Consider the following 23093-nt stretch of genomic DNA (forward strand, 5'->3'; position numbering starts at 1 on the left):
AAACTTACAATTAAAGATTTGCACAGTAAAGAATAAAAGGACTACTACCAAATACAGAAACAATTTATTTGAAACCACAATCGCCAGGATTTCTTTAAAAAAATAGATATTAGATAGCATTCACAATTAACAACATATATATCACAATTTGCAGGAATGTTGTAAGTAAAGACTCATAAACATTATATGCACAACACTCCTCAAAACAAGGTCATTGATATATGCAACTATTCCCCTAAATTAAACATTGTGAGTATTTCAAAATATTCATAATTCTGAACGGGTATTATATACCATCATAATACATCTGATAAAAAAGATTGAGTACCGACATTTCCAAAAATAAAAAATAAAGTCCAATACATTAAATATATTTTTTTACTTTTCCCTCATGAGCACATAAGTGTAAATTACGAAATGATACATACAATATTTTTTATAAATTTAAATCCTTATACTTTTCACATTATGATTAAAAACATAGCTATGACATACCCATAAGTTTAACACACAAGATACAAATATGCTTTAAAAATATTTTGCTTTTTTTTACTTTGTAAAAACTGTCAGATAAAATTAGAAATAAATTAAAGATGCTGTAACAAAAAACTTGCGTATATTATACAGATAATGCTACAAAAGGCGCCTTTTTCAAAAACGAATGTAATTCACTGCACATGTTAAGACCATACATAAATAATCCCATAATTGGGCAGGTGATAAAACAAGACGATTGACACATTAATTGTAATTGAAATCATTATATAAAATAAAAACAAGTGAAAAAGTAAAAAATGGAACAACAATCATGTGCAATTATCTTTAAAGGGGGCCACACAAGATGAATCTTCAAGGGAGAACACTCTAGACAAATCTTCAACTGAGTCAAATCTAGATAGCAAATTCTTATAAAGGGAGATAATTACAGAACAAATATTCAAGGATTTAATAAAAACATTAAAGAGAGATCACTCTAAGATTAGTTGAAAACTGCAAGGACAGTCATTCTAGAAGAATCTACAAAGGTGGCCAGTCTGGAAAAATCAAGGGAAACATATACAAGTCTTAGAGAAAGGTCGTGTAATATCAAGGGAGGCCAATAAAGAGGAAAATATCAAGTGAAGCCACTCTAGAAGAAAGTGCCTCTCATTTGCCAGGAGGCCATCTCCCCATAGTGGCCCATATTGGTGTTGTGGTTATGCTTGATGGACACCAGTGGCGTATTGGGCCCGAGGAAAACAGAGGGTTGCAGCCCCTTGTCATTGCCCCAGAGACAGGGTGGCAGGGCAAGATAGCCCAGCTCATCGTACTTGTTGTGAGTGACATTACCGCTACCGTAAACTGGCATCTGACTGCAAAGCAGTTCCATTTCGTGACCGGTATCGTTTCGATAAAGGTTTAACGATATACAAGATGGGGCATGGCAATGGCCGCCTGCATAGATTAGCCGCATGTTACTTACAGTCCACCTGAAGACAATTGTGTGTACGCAGTCACAGTCTTTTCCATTAGGACAATCTCCAGAGCATTTTGTACCCGGTGTAGGAGTATTTGCAGGCCAGTTAGGGTAGCCTGGGATTGGTTTACCAGGAGCAGCGAATGCTGGGGGTATGTCGTATTCTCCTGCCCAGGCCTCAGTTTGGTAATAGATCCTTGGAAGATCATAGTGCGAGACTTGCTCGCCGTCAACTTTGTACTCTTGGAACCAGAACCGGAATTTCATGTGGTAGCGCAGCAGCTCCGGACGAATTTCTTGATCAGCATCCAACATAATTCTTCCATGTTTGCAGCATTGCAGACCGCCAGCATACTGGATTGAGTTGCATGTTGGATTCTGCTGAGACAGCAAATCTCCATCGGGAGCCGGAACGCAGTTTTTAACAAAGGTGTCGCAGTTCGTTCCATTGTTATCACACATGTAGCCCGATTTCCCGATATCGCAGATGCAGTTCTGTTCTCCATGAGCCAGCAACACTACCAACCCACTCGAGTGAGCTTTGTGGTAGTCAAACTTTTGAGAGTAGCCAATAGCAGAAATGAATGGGATTTGAGCTTCATTCGTAATATCAAATGTGTAGTGCTTGGAGGTTTTGCCTTTGAGAGGTCTTGAAAGCACCACTGTGCGTTTGCCATCCTGGACAGTGGTGGAGACAACAGTGACGCTTGTATCCAGCGCATCGCCTGGACAATGTTCTGCCTCGCTGCCACATGTCCCAATCTGTCGCTCATAGACACCATCGGAGTTGATGATGATTGTGTAAGGAGAATCGGCCATGTGAGTGGCATTGAAGCCAACCCCAAACCAGACATCATCTGGACCGGAAATGGTGATAAGGGCCATGGTGCTATTGAGTGTGATGCCAATTTTGGTACCAACTTCGAAGGCTGTTGTACCGTAACGTTGGACAGATGTTGAGCATTGGGTGGTGCTCGCAGTGGGATTGTACGTAGCTGACAGTGTTCCGTCTGACAATGACTGAACAGTACAGCCGACTGGAACACCAGTTGTGCCAGGTGTTAGGGTGATGTTCTTGCTAACAAGAAGTCCCAGCTGATAGACGGCGTCGAAACATTCAGGTGCATTACCAATGACAGCATTACCACAGGACGGCTGTGAAATGCATGTGTAGTGATGATTGATTTTCTTGGTTAGCGTACCTTCACCATAGATTGACGGGTCCCCACCATAGCGGCCATTACAAGGGCACTCAAGTATACCAGAGTATGGGGATCCCTCTTTCGGTATACCTAGCCCATATCTTGCCTGTCTGGGCTCTGGTCCTGGGTTCACATGATTTGTGCAGTTGTTGACGTCCTTGGGCGTAACACCGCAGTCGCGATTTCTGGTGTCAATCTGCATGGGCGTTATGTGCCACATATTTGGGGAATCTATTAGTTGAGCGTAACCATCTGGATACCCGTGGAAACTCTTTCTGGACTCGCCTCCATTTCCCTCACTGAAAATATAATGCTCATAAATTTAAAAATATCCAATTTATTAGTAAACAATAACCATAGTGTTTTAATGGTAAAACACAAAATTACTCAGTTACACATGACACAATGTCAATTTATGTTCCATAAATAGAGAAATGCAAAATTGCTTGAGAGAACTCACAACGGCTATTTTTGTGAGTAAAGGGATCAATCATTTTAAGATCAAGACAAAAAATATTCCAACTTTTTTAAAACTTTTTCTGACATATTTACCATAGACACGAAAGACATAAAAAGGAACGTTTTTCACAGACACATTCTGCATTAATTTTCCAGATTGCAATACAGATAAATCTAAGTACTATACAACTGGGAGGGTGACATTCCACTATGTACCCAGCTGACACTAAATAAGGTTAACAGGGACAACAAACCTGAACATCTGACTGGTTGGAATTTTGGGGTCCAGTCGCTTTGAAGTCGGCTTGTTCACTGCCATCCAGCGCATGGGAGAACCATGGTCGCTTACGTCCTTGGGGTCAGGGTTGGAAATGCGCACCATCTCAGAGTGATCTCCTGTCATCCAGGCCATGTAGTGGTGGTTGTATGCCCAGTTGATCGGCACGGACACATCCAGGTCAGGATTCAAACCCGGCTTGCCTGTTGGGGTCACCATGACCTGGTCTTGCTCATACCCCGTGATGGCCATCACCTTGCCTGCAGTGGAATAAACCATGACAGTATCTTTTCACATACATCTTGAATCAGAAATGCTAAAGGGTGCTCTTAACAAGGGGCTAGGTTATATATTGAACTAAAACAGGTAGAGGGTTGTCTTTAAAAAGGAGCTCAATGATATATTGAACCATAAAAGGAATTGAGTGCTCTTATAAAGGGGCTAGGGGATCAATTGAACAACAACAAGAGTGCCAAACTGTCACAAGATTTGCCCTTTTGAAGGTTTTGGTCAACTTGATAAATTTACCATGACCCATATTTGAACTTGACCTACATATCATCTAGACACAACTTCTGACCAAATTTGGTGAAGATCAGATGAAAACTACTCCAATTAGAGAGCGGACACCAAGCTAAATGCTTGAAATGCACTAAGTGACCTCCTGATCTAGTTTTTGACCCGGCATGACCCATAATCAAACTTGACTTAGATATTGTCTAGATACAACTTCTGACCAAATTTGGTGAAGATTGGATGAAAACTACTTCAATTAGAGACCAGACACCATGCTAAATGCTTGAAAAGCACTAAGTGACCCTGTGACCTAGTTTTTGACCCTGCATGACCCATATTCAAACTTGACCTAGATATTGTCTGGATACAACTTCTGACCAAGTATGGTGATTATCGGATGAAAACTACTTCTATTACAGAGCGGACACCATACAAAATGCTTGAAATGCACTAAGTGACCCTGTGACCTAGTTTTTAACCCGGCATAACCCATATTTGAACTTGACCTAGATATTGTCTAAACGAAACTTCTGACCAAGTTTGGTGAAGATCGGATGAAAACTATTTGAATTAGAGAGCGGAAACTGCTGTGGACGCCGCCCGCCCACCGCAAAGGTGAAACTATAATACGTCCCGTTTTTTTTAAATGGGCGTATAAAAAGGAAAAGGATTCTCTGAAAATTGGGCTAGGTGATATGTTGAAAAACAAAAGGTATTGGTTGCTCTTATAAAAAGAGGCTATGTGAACCACAAAAGGTAATTAGCGTACTTATAAAGCGGCTAGTTGACATCTTGAACCTAAAAAGGTATATAAAAATGGGGCTTGGTGATTTCTTGAACCACAAAATGTATATGGTGCTTTGTAAAGGGGGCAAGGAGATATCTTGAACCACAAAAAATATATGGTGCTCTGTAAAGGGGGCAAGGAGATCTTGAACCACAACATGTATAAGGTACTAAAATAGAGGCTAGGTTGTATATTGAACCTAAAGAGGTATTGGGCGCTCTTAAAAAGAGGCTAAATGATATCTTAAACCACAAAAGGTATGGAGTGCTCTTTAAAAAACGATAGGTGATATCTTGAACCGCAAAAGGTATAGGGTGCTTAAAAAGGAAAGGTCAGTCCTGTCTAGTGACGTGTTTTTCTAAAAATTTGCTAAATACAAGGAATTTCTCAGTATATCACTTGATAGTGTGGTTTTCAGCATAATCTGTAAAAAAACAATTCAACATTTTCCAAAAAAAGTTTTAATTTCAAATGCACATTTTTACACTCATTGTGTAGAGCAGCCTACAGGGTCAGTATGGAGGGGGATGGAAAGCAGCAGGACAGTACCCTGCTCTTTCACTCTAGATGTTTGGGTGACACTATCATTGGTTAGATAACAGACTATTGAAGCCACTTTAAGCCTCTTTCTCTGGAAACTTGGCTTAATGCATGCATGTTAAGTGTCCTCCCAGATTAGCCTGTGCAGTCTGCTCTGCACTTCACACGTGTCCTCCCAGATTAGCCTGTGCAGTCTGCTCTGCACTTCACACGTGTCCTCCCAGATTAGCCTGTGCAGTCTGCTCTGCACTTCACACGTGTCCTCCCAGATTAGCCTGTGCAGTCTGCTCTGCACTTCACACGTGTCCTCCCAGATTAGCCTGTGCAGTCTGCTCTGCACTTCACACGTGTCCTCCCAGATTAGCCTGTGCAGTCTGCTCTGCACTTCACACGTGTCCTCCCAGATTAGCCTGTGCAGTCTGCTCTGCACTTCACACACTTGAATTAAGCCCAGTTTTCTCAGAGCGAGGCTTTTTTTCTAAAGCTAAAAGACAAAACTTTTGCTTAACAACCCGATAAAAACATATTAAATTATTAATGAATTTCTGATAAGATTCCTATGCATAATAATTATAATCTTTGATTACTGGTATGTGTTACTAAAAATGAAAAATCTGAAATTATTTCTAAACTAAATATTGTATTAACCAATTTTTTCTCACAAACCTTTTCTAGATGTTAAACATGAGACAGACATAAAATCCATATTTTGAAGTCTCAAACATGGCCAATATATCCTGTGGCTATGTAAATGTTATATTGTCAATGCATTTTTCTTCTGCCAACATACTTCAGTGCTTCTTACATTTGTATAAAGACCATTGGTAAGGAAATGCTATGTGTGACTCCATGGTAAGGAAATGCTATGTGTGACTCCATGGTAAGGAAATGCTATGTGTGACTCCATGGTAAGGAAATGCTATGTGTGACTCCATGGTAAGGAAATGCTATGTGTGACTCCATGGTAAGGAAATGCTATGTGTGACTCCAATTGAGCTAGGCTCTGCAACAACTGCGCTTTATACATGTGCATTAAGTTTTGTCCCAGATTAGCATCTGCAGTCTGCACAGACTAATCAGGGACAACATTTTTCAGCTTTTATGGATTTTTTCATTTCAAGGAATTCTCTTTGGTAAAAAAAAATGTTTCGGCACAAAATGTCATCCCTGATTAGCCTGTGCAGACTGCAGATGCTAATCAGAGACGACACTTTAGGCACGTGCATAAAGCCCAGCTTTCCCAAAACAAGGCTTATCTAACTTCTACATTATTATGGGTCACTCATATTTCCCTTTAAACAACCATAATTACAGGCTGTGTTTGACATGTGATATTATTGATTTTCTCTAAAGTATATCAAGCAAGCCTTGGCTAAAATTACTCTTTAACAATTCAGTTTGTTTTGAAACAATCAGGTTTTACAAATACACTCTTCAATGGACAGGTAACTTATGTAGATATTTCCACAACCAACAAAACACAATTATACAAAACACAATCTATAACTTATAACCAACCTTTGAACCGATCAATAATCTCCTTTGGTATCGGGTTGTTACCCTGATCCGTCCAGAACACTTCTCCATAGTGTGTTGCCAGCTCTGGCGACCACACATCAAAGTACTCGTGTCCCTTGCTAGCGTAATCATCGTTGAACGGCACACCTTGATTAGATCCACTAGCAACAAGATAACGCCCGTTCATGTTTTCAGCATTGCCTGTAAATAAAGGACAAATACATGTGAAGGGTTGTAATGAGATCTTAGTTAGTCCCATGGGTCTCTTTCCCAATGATGGATAGAAAACTGGACATAACAATTATCCCATTGATTTGACAAGGTGACTTCAAAAAACGTTTACATAGACTTATTTCATGTTTGAAAGTCTTAAATGTTTGTATAAATAACAAAAACATAAGAACACATTATATACACTTTGGAAAAATATTAAGACTCATGACTTACATGTTTGAAACTGACATGGATCATTTCACTTAGAAATAAGACATTTCTTCTAAGAGCCTTCTTCTGGAAAAACTGGACTAAATGCAAATGTGCAAAGTGTCTTTACAGATAAGCTTTAGCAGTCAACACAGGCTAATCAGGGACAATAGTTCCCGCCTAAAGTGTATCATTGCTATCAGGATACTTCCTTTAAACGTTAACTACCATTAAAGTAGAACGTGTAACCCCTGATTAGTCTCTGAAGATTGCAAAGGCTGATTTGGGATGACACTTTACACACATGCATTAAGCCCAGTTTTCACAGAACCAGCTGATACACGGTGCCTATACCACGTGGCTTTTGATCTGTGTTTGGAGACTAAAGCGCGATCCAGTTAACATTTTTTAAGGATCTCTTTTTAAATATTTCATCATTTTTAATGGGATAAAGTGGAGAGCCTGCTCATTCGTGAGAGTTTTCTATTGGTATCATGATATTTTTAAACAAATAAGTATTTTTTCTGTAAAGTGCAACCGCGCTTTTGAACGGTAAGAAAAATGTCGGATCAGTGTGGGGATTTCATATTACAAACGCGCGGTTGCGCTTTACTAAAAAAATACTTATTTGTTTAAAAAGATCATGATACCAATAGAAATTAAACTCTTACAAATGAGCGGGCTCTACACTTTATCCCATTAGAAATGGTAAAATATTTCAAAAGAGATCCTTAAAAAATGTAAACTGGATCACAGATCCGAAAAAGTCACATGGTATAGGCACCGTGTGATGGTATGAATAGTATCTGTTGTGATGTTGACACATCAATGACTGAGACTAGGTCAACTAACCATAGCCCTTCACTGGACCAAAGCCATTCCAAAGATGGTCATTACCAAGGGACATAACTTGTTATCATGTCCCAGGGAACATTTGCCCGTTTTGAATAGGACGGACATTAATCGTAGTTCTTGTTTAAATGAGCTGTTAACCACTGCTAAGGACAATAGTCCTTTTTTTTTTAATGTACTGTAGTGTGTGATCAGTGGGACTTAAGTCCTTACTCTCTCTTACAAATTGGAACCAGGCCCTCTACAATTTTAGCAGGAGCACTGATATTTTAACCACTTTTGAGCAGTCTGTTTACCACTTAAACGCTGGGCTAATTAATCTAATCACTTTCGTTTTTCAACCTATGAGCCATATAGACCATGATTACTTTCAAACAGGAATTTGACCATTCTTATTCATGCACTTGTTGATAAAATACTGATAACGTCAAATGTGAATTGTTAGATTTTGTTATTTATTTGTAGTTAATTGACATTAATATGTTCACTTAGATGTGTGATTTAATCATCAAATATCGGTTATCATTATCTTATTATGTCACTCATACATTTTATCAGGTTATGTTTAATTAACATGTATGGACTGTCTAGAGCAAGTTCATCAAAATTTTGATAATATTTGTTTGTCATTTTTATTTAAACACACGCATACAGCTGCACTGTAATACAGTCAATCTTGTATTTAGAGACCAGTGAAGGGAGTAACCAAAAGTGTTCTCTTAATAAACTGGTCTTTAAATAAAAAAAGGTCATTTGGGATGAATGCAGACCTTTGATTTTAAATCCAGTTGTAGGATTATCTCCTTTTGATAAATTGATTTCAGCTTTTGTAATCAAATGAATCTAAATATAAATAAAATTAATAAAACAATTTTTTACTTAAAATTAGTTTTATTTGTTCTCTCTAATTGAATGTATTAAGAATTTAATTATAAATACAATATAAATGGTTTGCATGGAGAATTTGGGTTTTTCCGACTCAAAACTCATTCGCGATTTAATTTACGTGCACTTTTTCTCTTAGACACTTCCAAGTAACCCGAATTGTCTCATTTAACGTTAACACTTTCCGTTTTGACATTTTAATTTCTGCATGTAAGCTTATGGAAATCGGACTTGATTATGGTACATAGCTAAATAAATAAAACACGTCGATTGAAAACTAAATAAACAGGCTTGATTGGAAAACTTGCTAACACAAACTAATTAGCATAATAGCAATTACAATTTTTTACTGAACGGATTTCGACACATGTTCCAGATAAATAGTTTATTTTTTACACATCTCGAGAATGCTGTAAAAATGTTTGTCGCGTCGGCGCATTGTTTCTGCAATAAAATCGGCGATCAAATGTGTCACGTAACGTCCCAGATAGTAAACTCGTCAACCCGTAGACTGTCGGCAATACCTCGCTGTATTATTCAACACCAAAAATTGATACGCAGTCAGCATTAACGCCGGTCAGAACCGGTCATCGAGACAAAGGAAAATGGCTGGTGTGAAATCAAAACAAAGGTGTAATCGTTAATCTATCGGCTTAGATAAGCAATTAGCACTTATTTGTCCCTGAACGGTCAACAGATTTACCACGTTTACCTCAAAGTGGTCGCTTAATTCAAGACTTGGACATAAAAATACACTAAAATCAGCGGTCGCTGGTCGCGTAAGACAAAAGTCGCTTAATACAATATGAAAACATAGTAAAAACGCTCGGGCGGGATTCAAAGTGGTCGCATAAGACAAAAGTCGCTTAATTCGAGTGGTCGCAAGCACAAGATTGACTGTATTTAGATAATAGAGAGGGAATCTTTTTCGATAGCTAAGATGACATCTACACTAGGACTGGGGCTACGACCTTAGATCTTGGTATGACAAATTGTCACAAAAATGGTGTGGGGAAACTGTTAATGCAAACTCAACCTTTGGATTAAGGGGAACTTCCATGAACTTCTAAAATTAAGAAGTCTCAAACTTCCTTGCCTCTTAGCTTGGAAGTCTAAAACTTCCTTGCCTCTAATGTTGGAAGTCTCAAACTAACTGGTCTCTAATTTTGAAAGAGTTTTGCTGACATGAAACCGCAGCGCTCTTAGTAAACGGGGCTTAATGCATGTGTGTAACGCATAGTCCTGAGTTAGCCTGTGCAAGGTACAACACTTGCCATGTTAAAGGAAGTCTCTTCTTAACACAAATCAAGTCCAGACAGAAAGTGTGACAGTCGTCCCTTATTAGCCTCAATGATTGTAAAGGCTCAACTGGGACAACATTAAGCACACTTACAATTAGCCAGGTTTTCTATAGCGCTGCACAATTCGTAGTTTTTTTAAGTGTGCAACAAAAGTCATGCACTCTTCATAAAGGCAAAAAAAGTATCTATAGATCCTTTTCCCATTTTAAGCTATTATCAATATGCAATTATTTCTCAATGAATCAACATTAAGGTTTGAGAACACAAGATAGCGCCTAGCAGTATTTATACTTTTATGTTCTATAAATATGACTAATTTTACTTCTTGCCAAACCAACGTAATTTCCAACAAAGCATAATGATATTTTAATAAAATAGTATCATTTGATTATTAAAATTGTTGCTTGCAATCTTGACAAGATGGAATGAACACAAGACAAGTTGTCTTGTGTTCATTCCATGAGCCCTTGACCACATTTAGCTGAGTGAGCCTTGTCTTATCAAGGAAATGATCCTGATATAATACAAGCACATGACCAATTTGTAATCATATATGTTATCTTACAAAAACATGCTGCCGCTATCTAATACACACAGTAATATACCAATCAATTAAGTAAAACACATGCCACTGTCACAACAGCTTGACTGGCTTCATCACAAATGATTCCCGTTAAAGCAACATTTATATGTATAATAAAGCAACATTTATATATGCATAATTAAGTACATTACATTAAGATCTATGACTAAATACATAATATTGCTTTTGATGACAAAATGGATTATAAAATTGTACATGTACATGTGTTCCTGAGATGAATTAAATTAAAATAAAGAGCGATCATTGCTTATAAGTATACGCTTCCTCACTTAGGATAGTATTTTGACGCATTTGTAGTCTCTTAGAAAGTTACATTAAATTAAAGACCTTTCTTACTACATTGTGTAGATTCAAGTTTTAAAGGCTTCATTTCCAACCCTTAGATACTGATGTGCAGCAAACAGCATAAAACCTGAAAATAACTCGCAGACTGTTCTGGTTTTATGCTGTTTGCACATAGCCATTTTTACTTTGCTTCGGAGTGGGAAAGGGTTACACTGAAAACAAGCTTAGGCATATAATCTGTATCCAAATAAATATTGCAACACTAAAACTATGAATAAATATGTAAACTTGATAATCATAACAAAATTGTATAACTTTGTACAACAATCAGAACACATTTTAATTCCTATATTGGAAATTCTGGCCATTACTTGGCCAGCCTTGCTCATTAATTGTCCTTCCAAGTGAGGCAATTCCTAATATTCTTCATTTCTGGAATTTGGTAACGGTCTATTTAAACTTCAAACATCAGCCCTACATCAGTTTGTACGTACATGTATGTAATTAGAAAAACAAGTATTTATTATGAATTATTGCTTAATTCGGGAGGTCAAGGGTTTGCTCCCCACTGTGGAAGCGTTCTTTAGAACTCCCCCTATAGACACCAAGTACTGGTTCTAGGCCCAGGAAACGGACTCAAAAGCGTTTCAAAGAAGTAGTAAGTACTTTAAATTCAATCGAGCTAAAATAAATAGGTTTAAACTAATTATTGCTTAGTGTTTCTTTCAACGTATTACTCTATTATTAACAGAATCATTAAAACTGTTTTGCAAGTCTTGGAACTTCGGTAGCTATATTTTTTGAAGAACTGCAGCCAAAACTGGGTTAAAATTACTCTTAAACTTCCTTTTATGCAAATCCTGGAATAAATCCACAACAAATTACTTAAACTGTCAGGAAATATGAAAATGTCTTTCAATGTTTAAAATAAGCTATATTCTATGATATCAAAATATATACCTTGCTTTATGAAGGCCACCCATACTGCCAACAGCAACACCAATTTCTGCAATCCTGAAAACACGTTGTGGGATACACAATTAATTCTTAGTCTAATCAATTAGGCGTTGAACACAAAGTGGTACATATTCTGTAAATTACCAATTAAAACAAGAGCTGTCAGAGGACAGCGCGTTCGACTATTCAATTGTTCATATTCAATAATTTATTAGACGATCTTTCAAAAATAAAAAAAGGAGAAAAAAATGTTTAATTTTTTTTTTTGGGGGGGGGGGGTAGGGGGGGTTGAGAGGAGGGTATAATGTGGGGTGTTGTAATTTATTAGACGATCTTTCACAAAGAAAAGGGAAAAACAATTGGGGGGGGGGGGGGTAGGGGGGTGAGTATAATATAATGTGGGGTGTGGTCATTTATAAGATGATCTTTCAAAACAAAACAAAAGGGAAAAAACTATATTTTTGGGGGGGGGGAGGCAGGGGGGCAGTGATTCTTGATTGGGGCGTAGAGTTTTGTTTGGGTGGAATCCATTGTGGTATTCAGGTAAGTGTTGTTTTGTCAAAGTATTAATAAAATCTGATCATAAATTAAGAAGTTATGGCAATTTAAGCAAAATGTTCAATTATCTAAGTACAAAAGGGGCCATAATTCTGTCAAAATGCTTGATACAGTTATCTGCTCTTGTTTATAGGTTGGGGTCATGTTGGTTAACAAGTATGCAAAATATGAAAGCAATATGTCAAGGGACACAGGAAATATTTGGGGTAGTATGCAAACTTTAACATAGATTTATCAATATTATGCATATTCTAAGTATAAAAGGGGACATAATTCTGTCAAAATGCTTGATACAGTTGTCTGCTCTTGTTTATAGGTTGGGGTCATGATGGTAAAAAGTATGCAAAATATGAAAGCAATATGTCAAGGGACATTGAAAATATTTGGGATAGTACGCAAACTTTAACATATGCATGCAAACGGACACGGGAACGGCAACGCTGACGCCGGGGTGAGTAGGATAGCTCCACTATATATATTTCATATATAATAGTCGAGCTAAAAAGCTTAATATTTGCAAAGGGTAAAACTTGTTTTGCTAAGTGCTATAATTAGAGTATTTTGCTGGTTATAGGTAGACTTTAGAACGCTTGTATTGAGTCAGCATTAATTGATAAACATCACTGATAATCAGTTCATTATATAAGCATGAATAGGAAATTAACTGACATTGCAACACCTTACATAAAACATTATGCACAATGAATTATAATTATCCCCACGCTTTTCTCTGTCCGTCTGTCCTGGCCACTATCTCCTCCTACACTATAAGCACTAGAATCTAGAAACTTAGAAACATGGTAGCTATGTGCAAATGTGCGACCCTGCACTATTTGGAATTTTGATCTGACTCCTGGGTCAAAAGTTATGGGGGTCGGGGTGGGGTCAGATATTTTCACTCATTTGTTTATGTTATTTTACATTAACTTCTTCATTTCTACGCCAATTTACTTCAAATTAATACTGAACATCTCTTATGACAATACGGTCAATCTCAACTATGCATGGCCCCATTACCAGCCCTGGGGCGACCCCGCCCACATAGACCAAACCCACCCAAAATTGCCTTTTACTATAACTTCTTCATTTCTACACAGATTTTCTTCAAATTGATACTGCAACTGAACAATTCTTATGACAATACGGTCAATCTCAACTATGCATGTCCCCATTACCAACCCGGGGCATACCCCCAACATAGGCCACGCCCACCCAAAATTGCCTTTTACTATCACTTCTTCATTTCTATACTGATTTACTTCAAATTGATACTAAACATCTCTTATGACAATACGGTCAATCTCAACTATGCATGGCCCCATAACCAACCCTGGGGCATGCCTGCCCACATAGACCACACCCACCAAATATTGCCTTTTACCATAACTTCTTCATTTCCACACTGATTTACTTCAAATTGATAATGAACATCTCTTATGACAATATGGTCAATCTCAACTATGCAGCGCCCAATTACCAACCCTGGGGTGCCCCCCTGGGTCAAACATGCGGCGTGGGGATACGCATCGGCCTCTGCAGCGCCATTTCTAGTTGCTTTTACAATCAACACAATTTTGCAGGGATTTTCTCCTTCTGTGAGAATGGCTGTTTTTCACAATTTTGGGAAATTTGCGACTCAAATTTTCACAATTTCAAGAACTTCATGACTCGAATTTTCACAATGTCACGAAGCTTGCTCAAATTTTCACAATTTTATAAAGTGCGCGACTTTTTTTTCACAAAATGGGGGAAGCCGAGGCCGCTTTTCAAATACATAAAAAAAACTGTTTTGTATTTGTCAGTAAGTAAGGAATGATTTTGCGCTTTACACTATCAAAGCTTTAGGTCAATACAGGTACATGCAATACAAAATAATAAATAATTTCTAAAATATATATAACTATCATATCATCATCATCATCATCAAAACAATGACAAACACTTAGATCAAGCAAAAAACACTTAGATCAAGCAAACCCATATTCTCTCACTCTAGAATTACACTAAAGTAACAATGGTTTATCTGAAGGGAAATAATAAAATAATTATTTACAATACAAGACTCGAACAAACATGGATATACATGTTAATGCGTATATGTAAAGTAAACACTACCTTTCCTGACTGCCATGATTGCTGATCTGATAGTTAGCTAATTGTCAGCTGTGCTCACTGAGCCGCTAACTGGATCTGACTTCACCACTGAATAATAGATAAAACAGAGGCAGAGTTCATAAGCATGTACATGCCTTAAAGGGGAGGTTATGTAAATTACATGCATTAAAACTACTCTCTGTTTTTGGATTAAAAATGGGCAGTTCTCTGAGAAAAGGGGGTTTAATGCATGTGCGTAAAGTGTCGTCCCAGATCAGTCTGTGCAGCCTGCATAGGCTAAGCAGGGACACCACTTTTCGCTTTTGTGATATTTTTCGTATAAAGTCTCTTCTTACCGAAAATCAAGTTTACAGGGAAAGAGTTGTCCCTGATTAAACTGTGTCGACTGCACAGGCTTATCTAGGACGACACTTAAGTCTTAACCCACATAACCCCCTTTTCACAGAGCCTGGCTCAAATATTTGTTGTGTGCCTCATATTATTTTATGGCAGTATAAAGCTGATCGTGGTTATCATTTTAGCCTAGTTGTAGGAGGTCTTGGCTTAATGGATGTGGGAATATTGATGTTTCCACTTAGCCTGTGCATTCCAAACAGGCTCATCAGGGACAGCACTTTCCGCTTTAATTACTATTTTATTTAATTTTTTGTTTAAAGTTTTATCATACTATTTCGAGTCATCGTGACCTTGACCTTTGACCTAGTGACCTGAAAATCAATAGGGGTCATCTACGAGTTATGATCAATGTACCTATGAAGTTTCATGACCCTAAGCCTAAGCGTTCTTGAGTTATCGTCCGGAAACCATTTTACTATTTCGGGTCATCGTGACCTTGACCTTTGACCTAGTGACCTGAAAATCAATATGGGTTTTCTGCGAGTCATGATCAATGTATCTATGGAGTTTTATGATCCTAGGCATAAGCGTTCTTGAGTTATCATCCGGAAACCATATTACTGCTTTTGGTCACCGTGACCTTGACCTTTGACCTAGTGACCTGAAAAATCAATAGGGGTCATCTGCAAGTCATGATCAATGTATCTATGAATTCAGTTTCATGATCCTAGGCATAAGTGTTGTTGAGTTATCATCCGGAAACCATTGTACTATTTCGGGTCATCGGGACCTTTGACCTAGTGACCTGAAAATCAATAGGGGTCATCTGCGAGTCATGATCAATGAACCTATGAAGTTTCACGATCCTTGGCATAAGCGCTCTTGAGTTATCATCCAGAAACCATCTGGTGGACGGACGGACCGACATGAGCAAAACAATACCGGTATACCCCCTCTTCTTCGAAAGGGGGGGGGGGGGGGCATAATGAGAAAACTGCCTCCCTCCCAGCAGCCATGTTATTCAACTGACCGGAACCAATTTTGAACTCAACTCTCGTATCAAGGAAACAAATGTTCTGAGCAAATTTCATGAAAATTGGGCCAAATATGTGACTTCTACTGTGTTCACATGTTTTCACTATATACATATAGAGAAAAATGCCCAGCCCACTAGCGGCCATGTCTTTTCACCGATCCCGACCATTTTCAAACTCGTCTGAGATATCAATAAAACCAATGTTTTGACCAACTTTCATAATGATTGGGCAAAAGTTGTGACTTCTTGAGTGTTTACAAGGTTTCTCTAGAGCCAAAACTGCCACTATATACATTTAGAGAAAAATGCCCCGCCCACTGGCGGCCATGTTTTTTCACCAATCTTGACCATTTTCGAACTCGCCTGAGACATCAATTGAACCAATGTTTTGACCAACTTTCATGATGATTGGGCAAAAATTGTGACTTCTAGAGTGTTTACAAGGTTTCTCTATAGCCAAATAAGGAAAACTACCCCGCCCACTGGCGGCCATGTTTTTCAACGGATTAGAACCACTTTTGAACTCAACCAAGATATCATTAAGACATACATTTTGACAAAGTTACATGAAGATTGGGCATGAAATGTGACTTCTACAGTGTTTACAAGGTTTTTATTTTTTTTGACCTAGTTTTTGACCCGGCACAACCCACTTTCGAACTCGGCCGAGATTTCATTGTGACAAAGCTTCTGACCAAGTTTCATGAAGATGGGACAAGAAATGTGGCCTCTAGAGTGTTTACGAGCAAATGTTAATGGACGGACGGACGGACATATGACGGACATAGACCGGTCACAAAAGCTCACCTGAGCAATCAGGTGAGCTAAAAAAGGAATAAAAAAGAATAAAAACTTAACCGGTATGCAGTTGTTGACTATTGCACTATTGACAAAGGGGGGGGGGGGGGGGGATTGGGGACAGTAGCCCCCAATAATAAGGAAATATCTAGGATAAAAAGGATAATTAAGTGTTGCGTTCGGTGTTAGGTGTTGCGCGCTAAGCAACGATAAAATTATACGCTTTTCCATTCTTTTTTACGTACCGGTATAGTTCTGGCAACCAAATTTTTAAATGCCGCTTTTTAGGATTTTTGACTGGCGTATGTCAATACTATATAAACTGTACGCTGAAGATTCTTTAGCTAGTATAGTCAAGTTATCATTATCGGATCATTACCTATAGCGGATCACATTGATGTTCAAGATTGTGTATCGCGATAAATAGTTGACATTTTTAGATGATATTCTGCCTAAAGCATCTTCAAGGACTGTTCTTTAAATGCACTGATTGAGTTGTAGTCAGAGCTACTCTTTGTCAAACATTTCCGTATGTTTTGCTGACATGTATATATGACTTATGTCTCGTTTGCAAATTGAGGTTAAATATTTTTCAAGGTCACATGCTATAACTCTGTTGTAAAGTAGGAAGTTTACGCATTAATTTAAAAGCAATTTAGTAGTCCTTCCGCCTGCAAAAGTCCATTTCAGTTTTGATTCGTGTTTAAGATTTTGCAACACCTTAAATGAAATTAAGAATTAGGGCAATAACGGATCAAGCGTGTTCATATCTCAGGTGGTTAGCGTGTGGCTATGATATTAATTAGTGAAAACATCATTTTGAATGATAAATAATCATATTATAACGAAAAATTTAATTTTATGAAAAAAAAATCACTATCAAATATATTCCGGTATATAACCTTGCATACCTTGTTATATATATATTTGATAGTGATTTTTTTTTCAGAAAAGATAATTTTTCGTTATAATATGATTATTTATCCTTCAAAATGATGTTTTTACTAATTAATATCATAGCAAAACGCTTACCACCTGTGGTTCATATGTGTATTGATAAAATATTATATTTTAATATATGCATATCGTGTTGATTCTTACAATAAATGATCTCAATCTTAATGTTTTATATATGCCCCATGTTCAATATCATATAAGATATGATTCAAACAATTTACATGGTTTATAAGATGATCATATCTTGTTGATCTTTTTAGGATTTTACAACAGACTCACACAAGAACACCATGTGTAAAGTGTGGATACAAGATCACATACAGAAAACAATTAATTACAAATTTTAGTCAAATATATGAATATAATTTATAACTGGAAATGTAACTTGGTCATTGTAAAGAACACATTTCATGTTTCGACAGTTCAAATAGCGTGTTAGATGCCCCCCCCTGAGTGGTTTCAGTCACGTGATCCGTTATGGCTAATGCATGGATTCTGCGGCGAAAAAAGTACCGGTATCACAAATACATTTTGAATGCGTTTAAAAATAAGACTATGCGCTGAATCAGTAAGCAAAGGTAATATTTAATCAAACTGGTGTAAAAGAAGTCTCAAAACATGTATTGCCTTCCACCAGAACAACTTAATAACGCTACTGATCCGGTAATGGTAACTTGACTGTACTGGTAATGTTCAATTGTCCCCAATTTTGAGTAATTGAAGGGCATTTGGAGGGGGAAAGTTGCAGTTGGGAAGGGGGGTTACAGATTGGGGTGAGGAATAGCATCTTATGCCGAGTGCCTGCAGTAAAATTAAGGGTAAAAGACTGTGTTGTCATTTCAAATTCAACAAATAGTTGCAATAATACAACTCCCAGCTATATTGACCCTCAGGGTCGCTGGGAGTTGCAACTGGTAACACGATTTACCATAGAAATTTTACTGCCTGGATTACAGGCGCTGATTTATTGGTAAAATTAGCAACATAAACTATTTTCTGGCATGAATTAACACAAATAGATCATCAATATATCTATAATGAGCAAATTAAGATAACTTACATGATATGGTGTGCTCGCAGAAGAAAGATTTTAATCAAAGTTTCAAACACGTCAACCATAAATGCAAATGTCAACTTGTTTTCATATGGAACATTTTTTATTAACCAAAAGAAAAATTAAAGGAACGCACACAGTGTGTTTACAACATGTACCAATAAACGGTTAACCTATGCTTTTCTCCAAACATACAATTTATGTTTATAAGAAAGTTTATTTTCGAATATTAAACATTTGTTTTAAATGGACAGGAATTTTCTATACAATTTGTTCAAATTTTAATTAATACTTATGTTAATTGTAAATGAAAAGCGGTCAGACAACAGACTTTTGGAAGAAACAAAAGGAACGACGACCCTTAGATCTGCCGTAAGGGAATTATAATACAACATCTACAGCAGCAACATGTATTAGCTCAAAAGCATACAATTGCTTTAAGCCATATACAAAATAGAAAATAACAAAAGTGTAATGCATGGATTATAAGAATTATGATTTCCCCAGGCGATTTTAGCCCAGCGGGCTAAAATGCGTGCACTTGAAATTCTCACAAGCGCTTGCTGTCTGCATTCGGCCAATGTTCAATCAAAACATGCACGCTCTTATCAGTGGTGTGTGCATAAGGGGCTTAGATAACAGGTATGAACGATTTATGGGTAGTTCATGGGGATCAATTGTGGTGTTTGTCCCCTAATAATGGTCGAGAATGATCTATTTTTACCGGTACATGTGGAGTAAGAGCAATTAAAGATATGCTCAAATTGTTTGTTTTATTTTAAATAGTTTAAACTTATTTATTTAAGCTCCATTGCATCAAAAGCCGTGGGCTTATATAAACGCTCTCGAGTCCGTTTCCTGGGACTAAAACCAGTACATGGTGTCTTTTTGGGGAGATCAAAGGAACACTCCCAGTGGCCTCCCGATCGATAGGCGGACACCATCAGCAATTTTTTCCTTCTTTATAAAGAACCAGTAAACAGCACTTTCCCAATTACGAAAAAACTACAATTTTCCCAATTGCTGTCAAAAAAATTCCCAATTTAAGGTAATTTTTTTATTTATTTTTTTGTTTTTTTTTTGCGGGGGGGGGGGGGAATGCAACATTTTGTTAGTTTCCCTATGCAGCTCTATGGTTTGAACCTAGGTAAATATAATATTGACAGCTTGAAAACACTTAGTTATCAATTTTAAAGTATTTCGGAGCATGAAATCAAATACACCAATTTCCCAACTTGAGGGTTTCACGACTCGACTTTTCCCAATTTTCAGGCTTTCACGCCTCAATTTTTCCCAATTAGACCGGTACGGGTACTTTTCCCAATTGGACAAAAGAAATCGCTGACTATATCCACTACGCCACAGCAATCTTTTAATTTTTTTAATTTTTACGACTATTGCAGAAAATAAAAAAGTATAAAGAACTTGCTTCAAAAATTAACCTTAACTGATGTGTGTTGCGGTCGTGCGTAATTAAAGTTATAAATACAATTAATTGGAATCAAACGTCTTATTTGATTGCTCCCGACCATTTAAAGAAACATTACTACTCAAAATCAAAGAACATTTCGTACAATTGATCGTAAAATAGACTTAACCAATTAAAAATCAGTGTTCCTTATGGCAATTCTGAGCTGTACGTATGTACTCATAAAAGCTCAGAGCATTCAAGAAGAACTTATTCTAGCATGAACCAACAAGGGAGGCAACTCGTGATGTCACAAATCGGCAGTAACCAAAAAGTGGTTCTTTATTATCTCGCTTAACATGGGTCTAAATTAAGTTTTAAAGCTCTTTTCAAATTGGATTAAACAGTCTGAAATCATCCAATCAAGAAAGGAGAGACATTTATCTTGCAGAACATTCAATGCCATGCTCTATGCAAGCTATTTAGAAAATAAAAATCGTAAACCAAAAAGTTTGGATTTTTTTTTCGCGGTTATAGACGGTGTTCCTTGCTGAAATCAATAAAATATTGCTTTGAAATCATTTATGTATTGGTATTGAACAAGAAAGTGGTCGAATATAAGTGGAAAACATAAGTATTGTGATTAAAACTTGTGTCTTCTACAATTTTACGAGTGCTTACGGAAATTACCGATCGTACAGATGTATTGACATACAAAGGCCAAACGACCGAATAGCTTTCATATTTCAAGTTTATCAGCCTTGAAAGCATCACTTTTTCAAATAAGAAGCAAGATCATACATTTATCAACCAGTAATAGTCAATAACACCAAAATCTTTGGGTACATCCATTTTGTTTTTCAGAAACCATGACATGTATTATTTTCGGAAACCGACGATCTGTCATTTCCTGAACATCTCGGTAAATTTCAGCAAACAAGTTTCCATCAAAAATTCTTATGTTTTCCGCAAATATTCTATCACTTTCTTGTTGTATACCAATACATAAATGATTTGAAAGTAATATAACATTTATTTTGGTCAGGCACACTTTATATAACTGCTAAAAAAGACATCTCAAATTTAGCGCATAAACCATTGAAAAATCATACTTCAGTTTATCCTTCTTATGATTGTTTTATCAATTACTTAAGCTTCAGCCACCCACTTATTTTTGAAATTATGACACATATTATGTATGTTTAAACTTGAGTTATTATATATTTTTAGTTATTTGTATTGAGAAACTTTTATCTAATAACACATTTCTGGTACAAAAATGTTAATTGTATATATATAGTTTGAAAAAATACATAGGTAAAGATTTACCTAAACTTGCTACACATGTAAAATAAAATGCCAATAATAACAACAAAAATCACTTTTAATCAGTATGTTTTGTTTATTAGTCTTAAACAATATTAATGTTTTCATTTCAAAATTATAAAACACAATACATTAAATATTGTCCTATAAAAATGATGACATATCGTGACGTTACCAGTTTCCGATAGACACCTATTTCCGATAGGTTCCGATATTGCGCGTGTTTTTGTTTACTACATGACGTCACAGGTAAACAACTTGCAAGCAAGTGCGTTCGACATCTGCGATTTTTTGTAGCTCAACAATTTCGTGAAAATGCTGCGAATTAAGGTAACAAATTTACTTATTACAAGTGTATACGTTTTTAACTGGTTTTCATTAACTGGTTTTTGGTATTCATCTTGACGATGCAGTGACAGAAAAGACGACAATAAACACAGACAATTTTTTAAGGTGAGTTTTATTGTTAAATTATCGGAAACTGGTAACGCTAGGATAACAGATTGTTAGGAAGATATGAACAGAACGTAAACAGTATGCTTATTGAAATTAAAAACAACTAAAACCTCTTTTTGTATTAATTTTCTGATCAAAAGTGGTATTTCTAGTTAGTATAGGAAATATTTTATCAAGAAAAAGCATTAGAATTCGGATTGTTTTGAAGAAAAGTTTGCAATCCATCCAGTATTGCCATGGTACCAGTTTTTGGTTAGAAATTCAATAACATTATTTTAAAGTTCATTACACCTTGTTGCTAAAAAATGCATAAAAAATAGAATTTTCAAAGTAATCCATTAAAACAAAAAGAAAATGCTTTCTAATACCTTAAATATTATTCCTGCAGGCATTTGACATCAATTATTTATGTTTAAAAAAATCATTGGTTCATGCTACTTATTCAACAAAGAAAAAGACCTGCGCAATACAGTGACAGTGTCTACCTTAGACAAACGAGACGTGGATAACAATTCACTCACGTAGAACCGTGCTACAAATACCATTGAATAAGATTTGTGTTTATACCTTAAGTTGTCTTCCTGAAAAACGCCTTTCAAGTGTCAGCTTTTGATACCTCATGACCCAATTTTAACCTGTGTTTATTTTTACGCGAACCGTGTGTTCATGAGTCATCGGTTACCAATCACTAAATATTTAGTCGATCAATGATTAAAATACACTATTTTTCGATTCACTGGTTCCCCTGATCAGACAAGTATATTTGCCATTTATCAGTCGAAGTACGAATATGATAACCAGCCGTTGAGTTTTATCTTCTAAACAGTCTATTTCAGTTTACTAGCTTGGCTACCCATTTATTCCTGGATTTCATTGTGTTTAGTTACGTTAATGAGAGGCCCATACATCTGTTATTCGGCATAGATGTTTAACGTCACTTTTGACCTTACCTGACCTGTGTACGTGTCCAATAAAATTCAAATAAAA

General features: G+C 36.7%; 1 protein-coding gene across 4 annotated transcripts; it reads right to left on the reverse strand.

The window, feature by feature from the left end:
* Positions 1-49: 49 nt before the first annotated feature.
* On the reverse strand, positions 50-22834 carry LOC127850309 (uncharacterized). Of its 4 annotated transcripts, none has more exons than XM_052383250.1 (6): positions 22674-22834; positions 14736-14822; positions 12066-12119; positions 6756-6956; positions 3372-3654; positions 50-2957 (listed from the first exon to the last, which is right to left on the reverse strand). In XM_052383250.1, exons 2-6 carry the CDS (start codon positions 14749-14751, stop codon positions 1130-1132), a joined length of 2382 nt encoding a protein of 793 aa, XP_052239210.1. In that variant the 5' UTR covers positions 14752-14822; positions 22674-22834; the 3' UTR covers positions 50-1129. The 4 variants fall into 4 exon arrangements, with proteins under 4 accessions (XP_052239210.1, XP_052239212.1, XP_052239211.1 ...); XM_052383252.1 differs by having other exon boundaries at positions 22628-22761; XM_052383251.1 differs by having other exon boundaries at positions 22592-22740.
* Positions 22835-23093: the final 259 nt, after the last annotated feature.

This window comes from Dreissena polymorpha, chromosome 11, assembly GCF_020536995.1.
Source record: "Dreissena polymorpha isolate Duluth1 chromosome 11, UMN_Dpol_1.0, whole genome shotgun sequence".
Taxonomy (NCBI): Eukaryota; Metazoa; Mollusca; class Bivalvia; order Myida; family Dreissenidae; genus Dreissena; species Dreissena polymorpha.

Excerpts from the sequence above, each read along its gene's own strand:
- LOC127850309 (XM_052383250.1), bottom strand. Across the intron at positions 6,957-12,065 it reads GGTGGCCTTCATAAAGCAAG|GCAATGCTGAAAACATGAAC; the intron begins GTATATATTTTG and ends CTTTATTTACAG. Across the intron at positions 2,958-3,371 it reads CCAACCAGTCAGATGTTCAG|TGAGGGAAATGGAGGCGAGT; the intron begins GTTTGTTGTCCC and ends TTATATTTTCAG.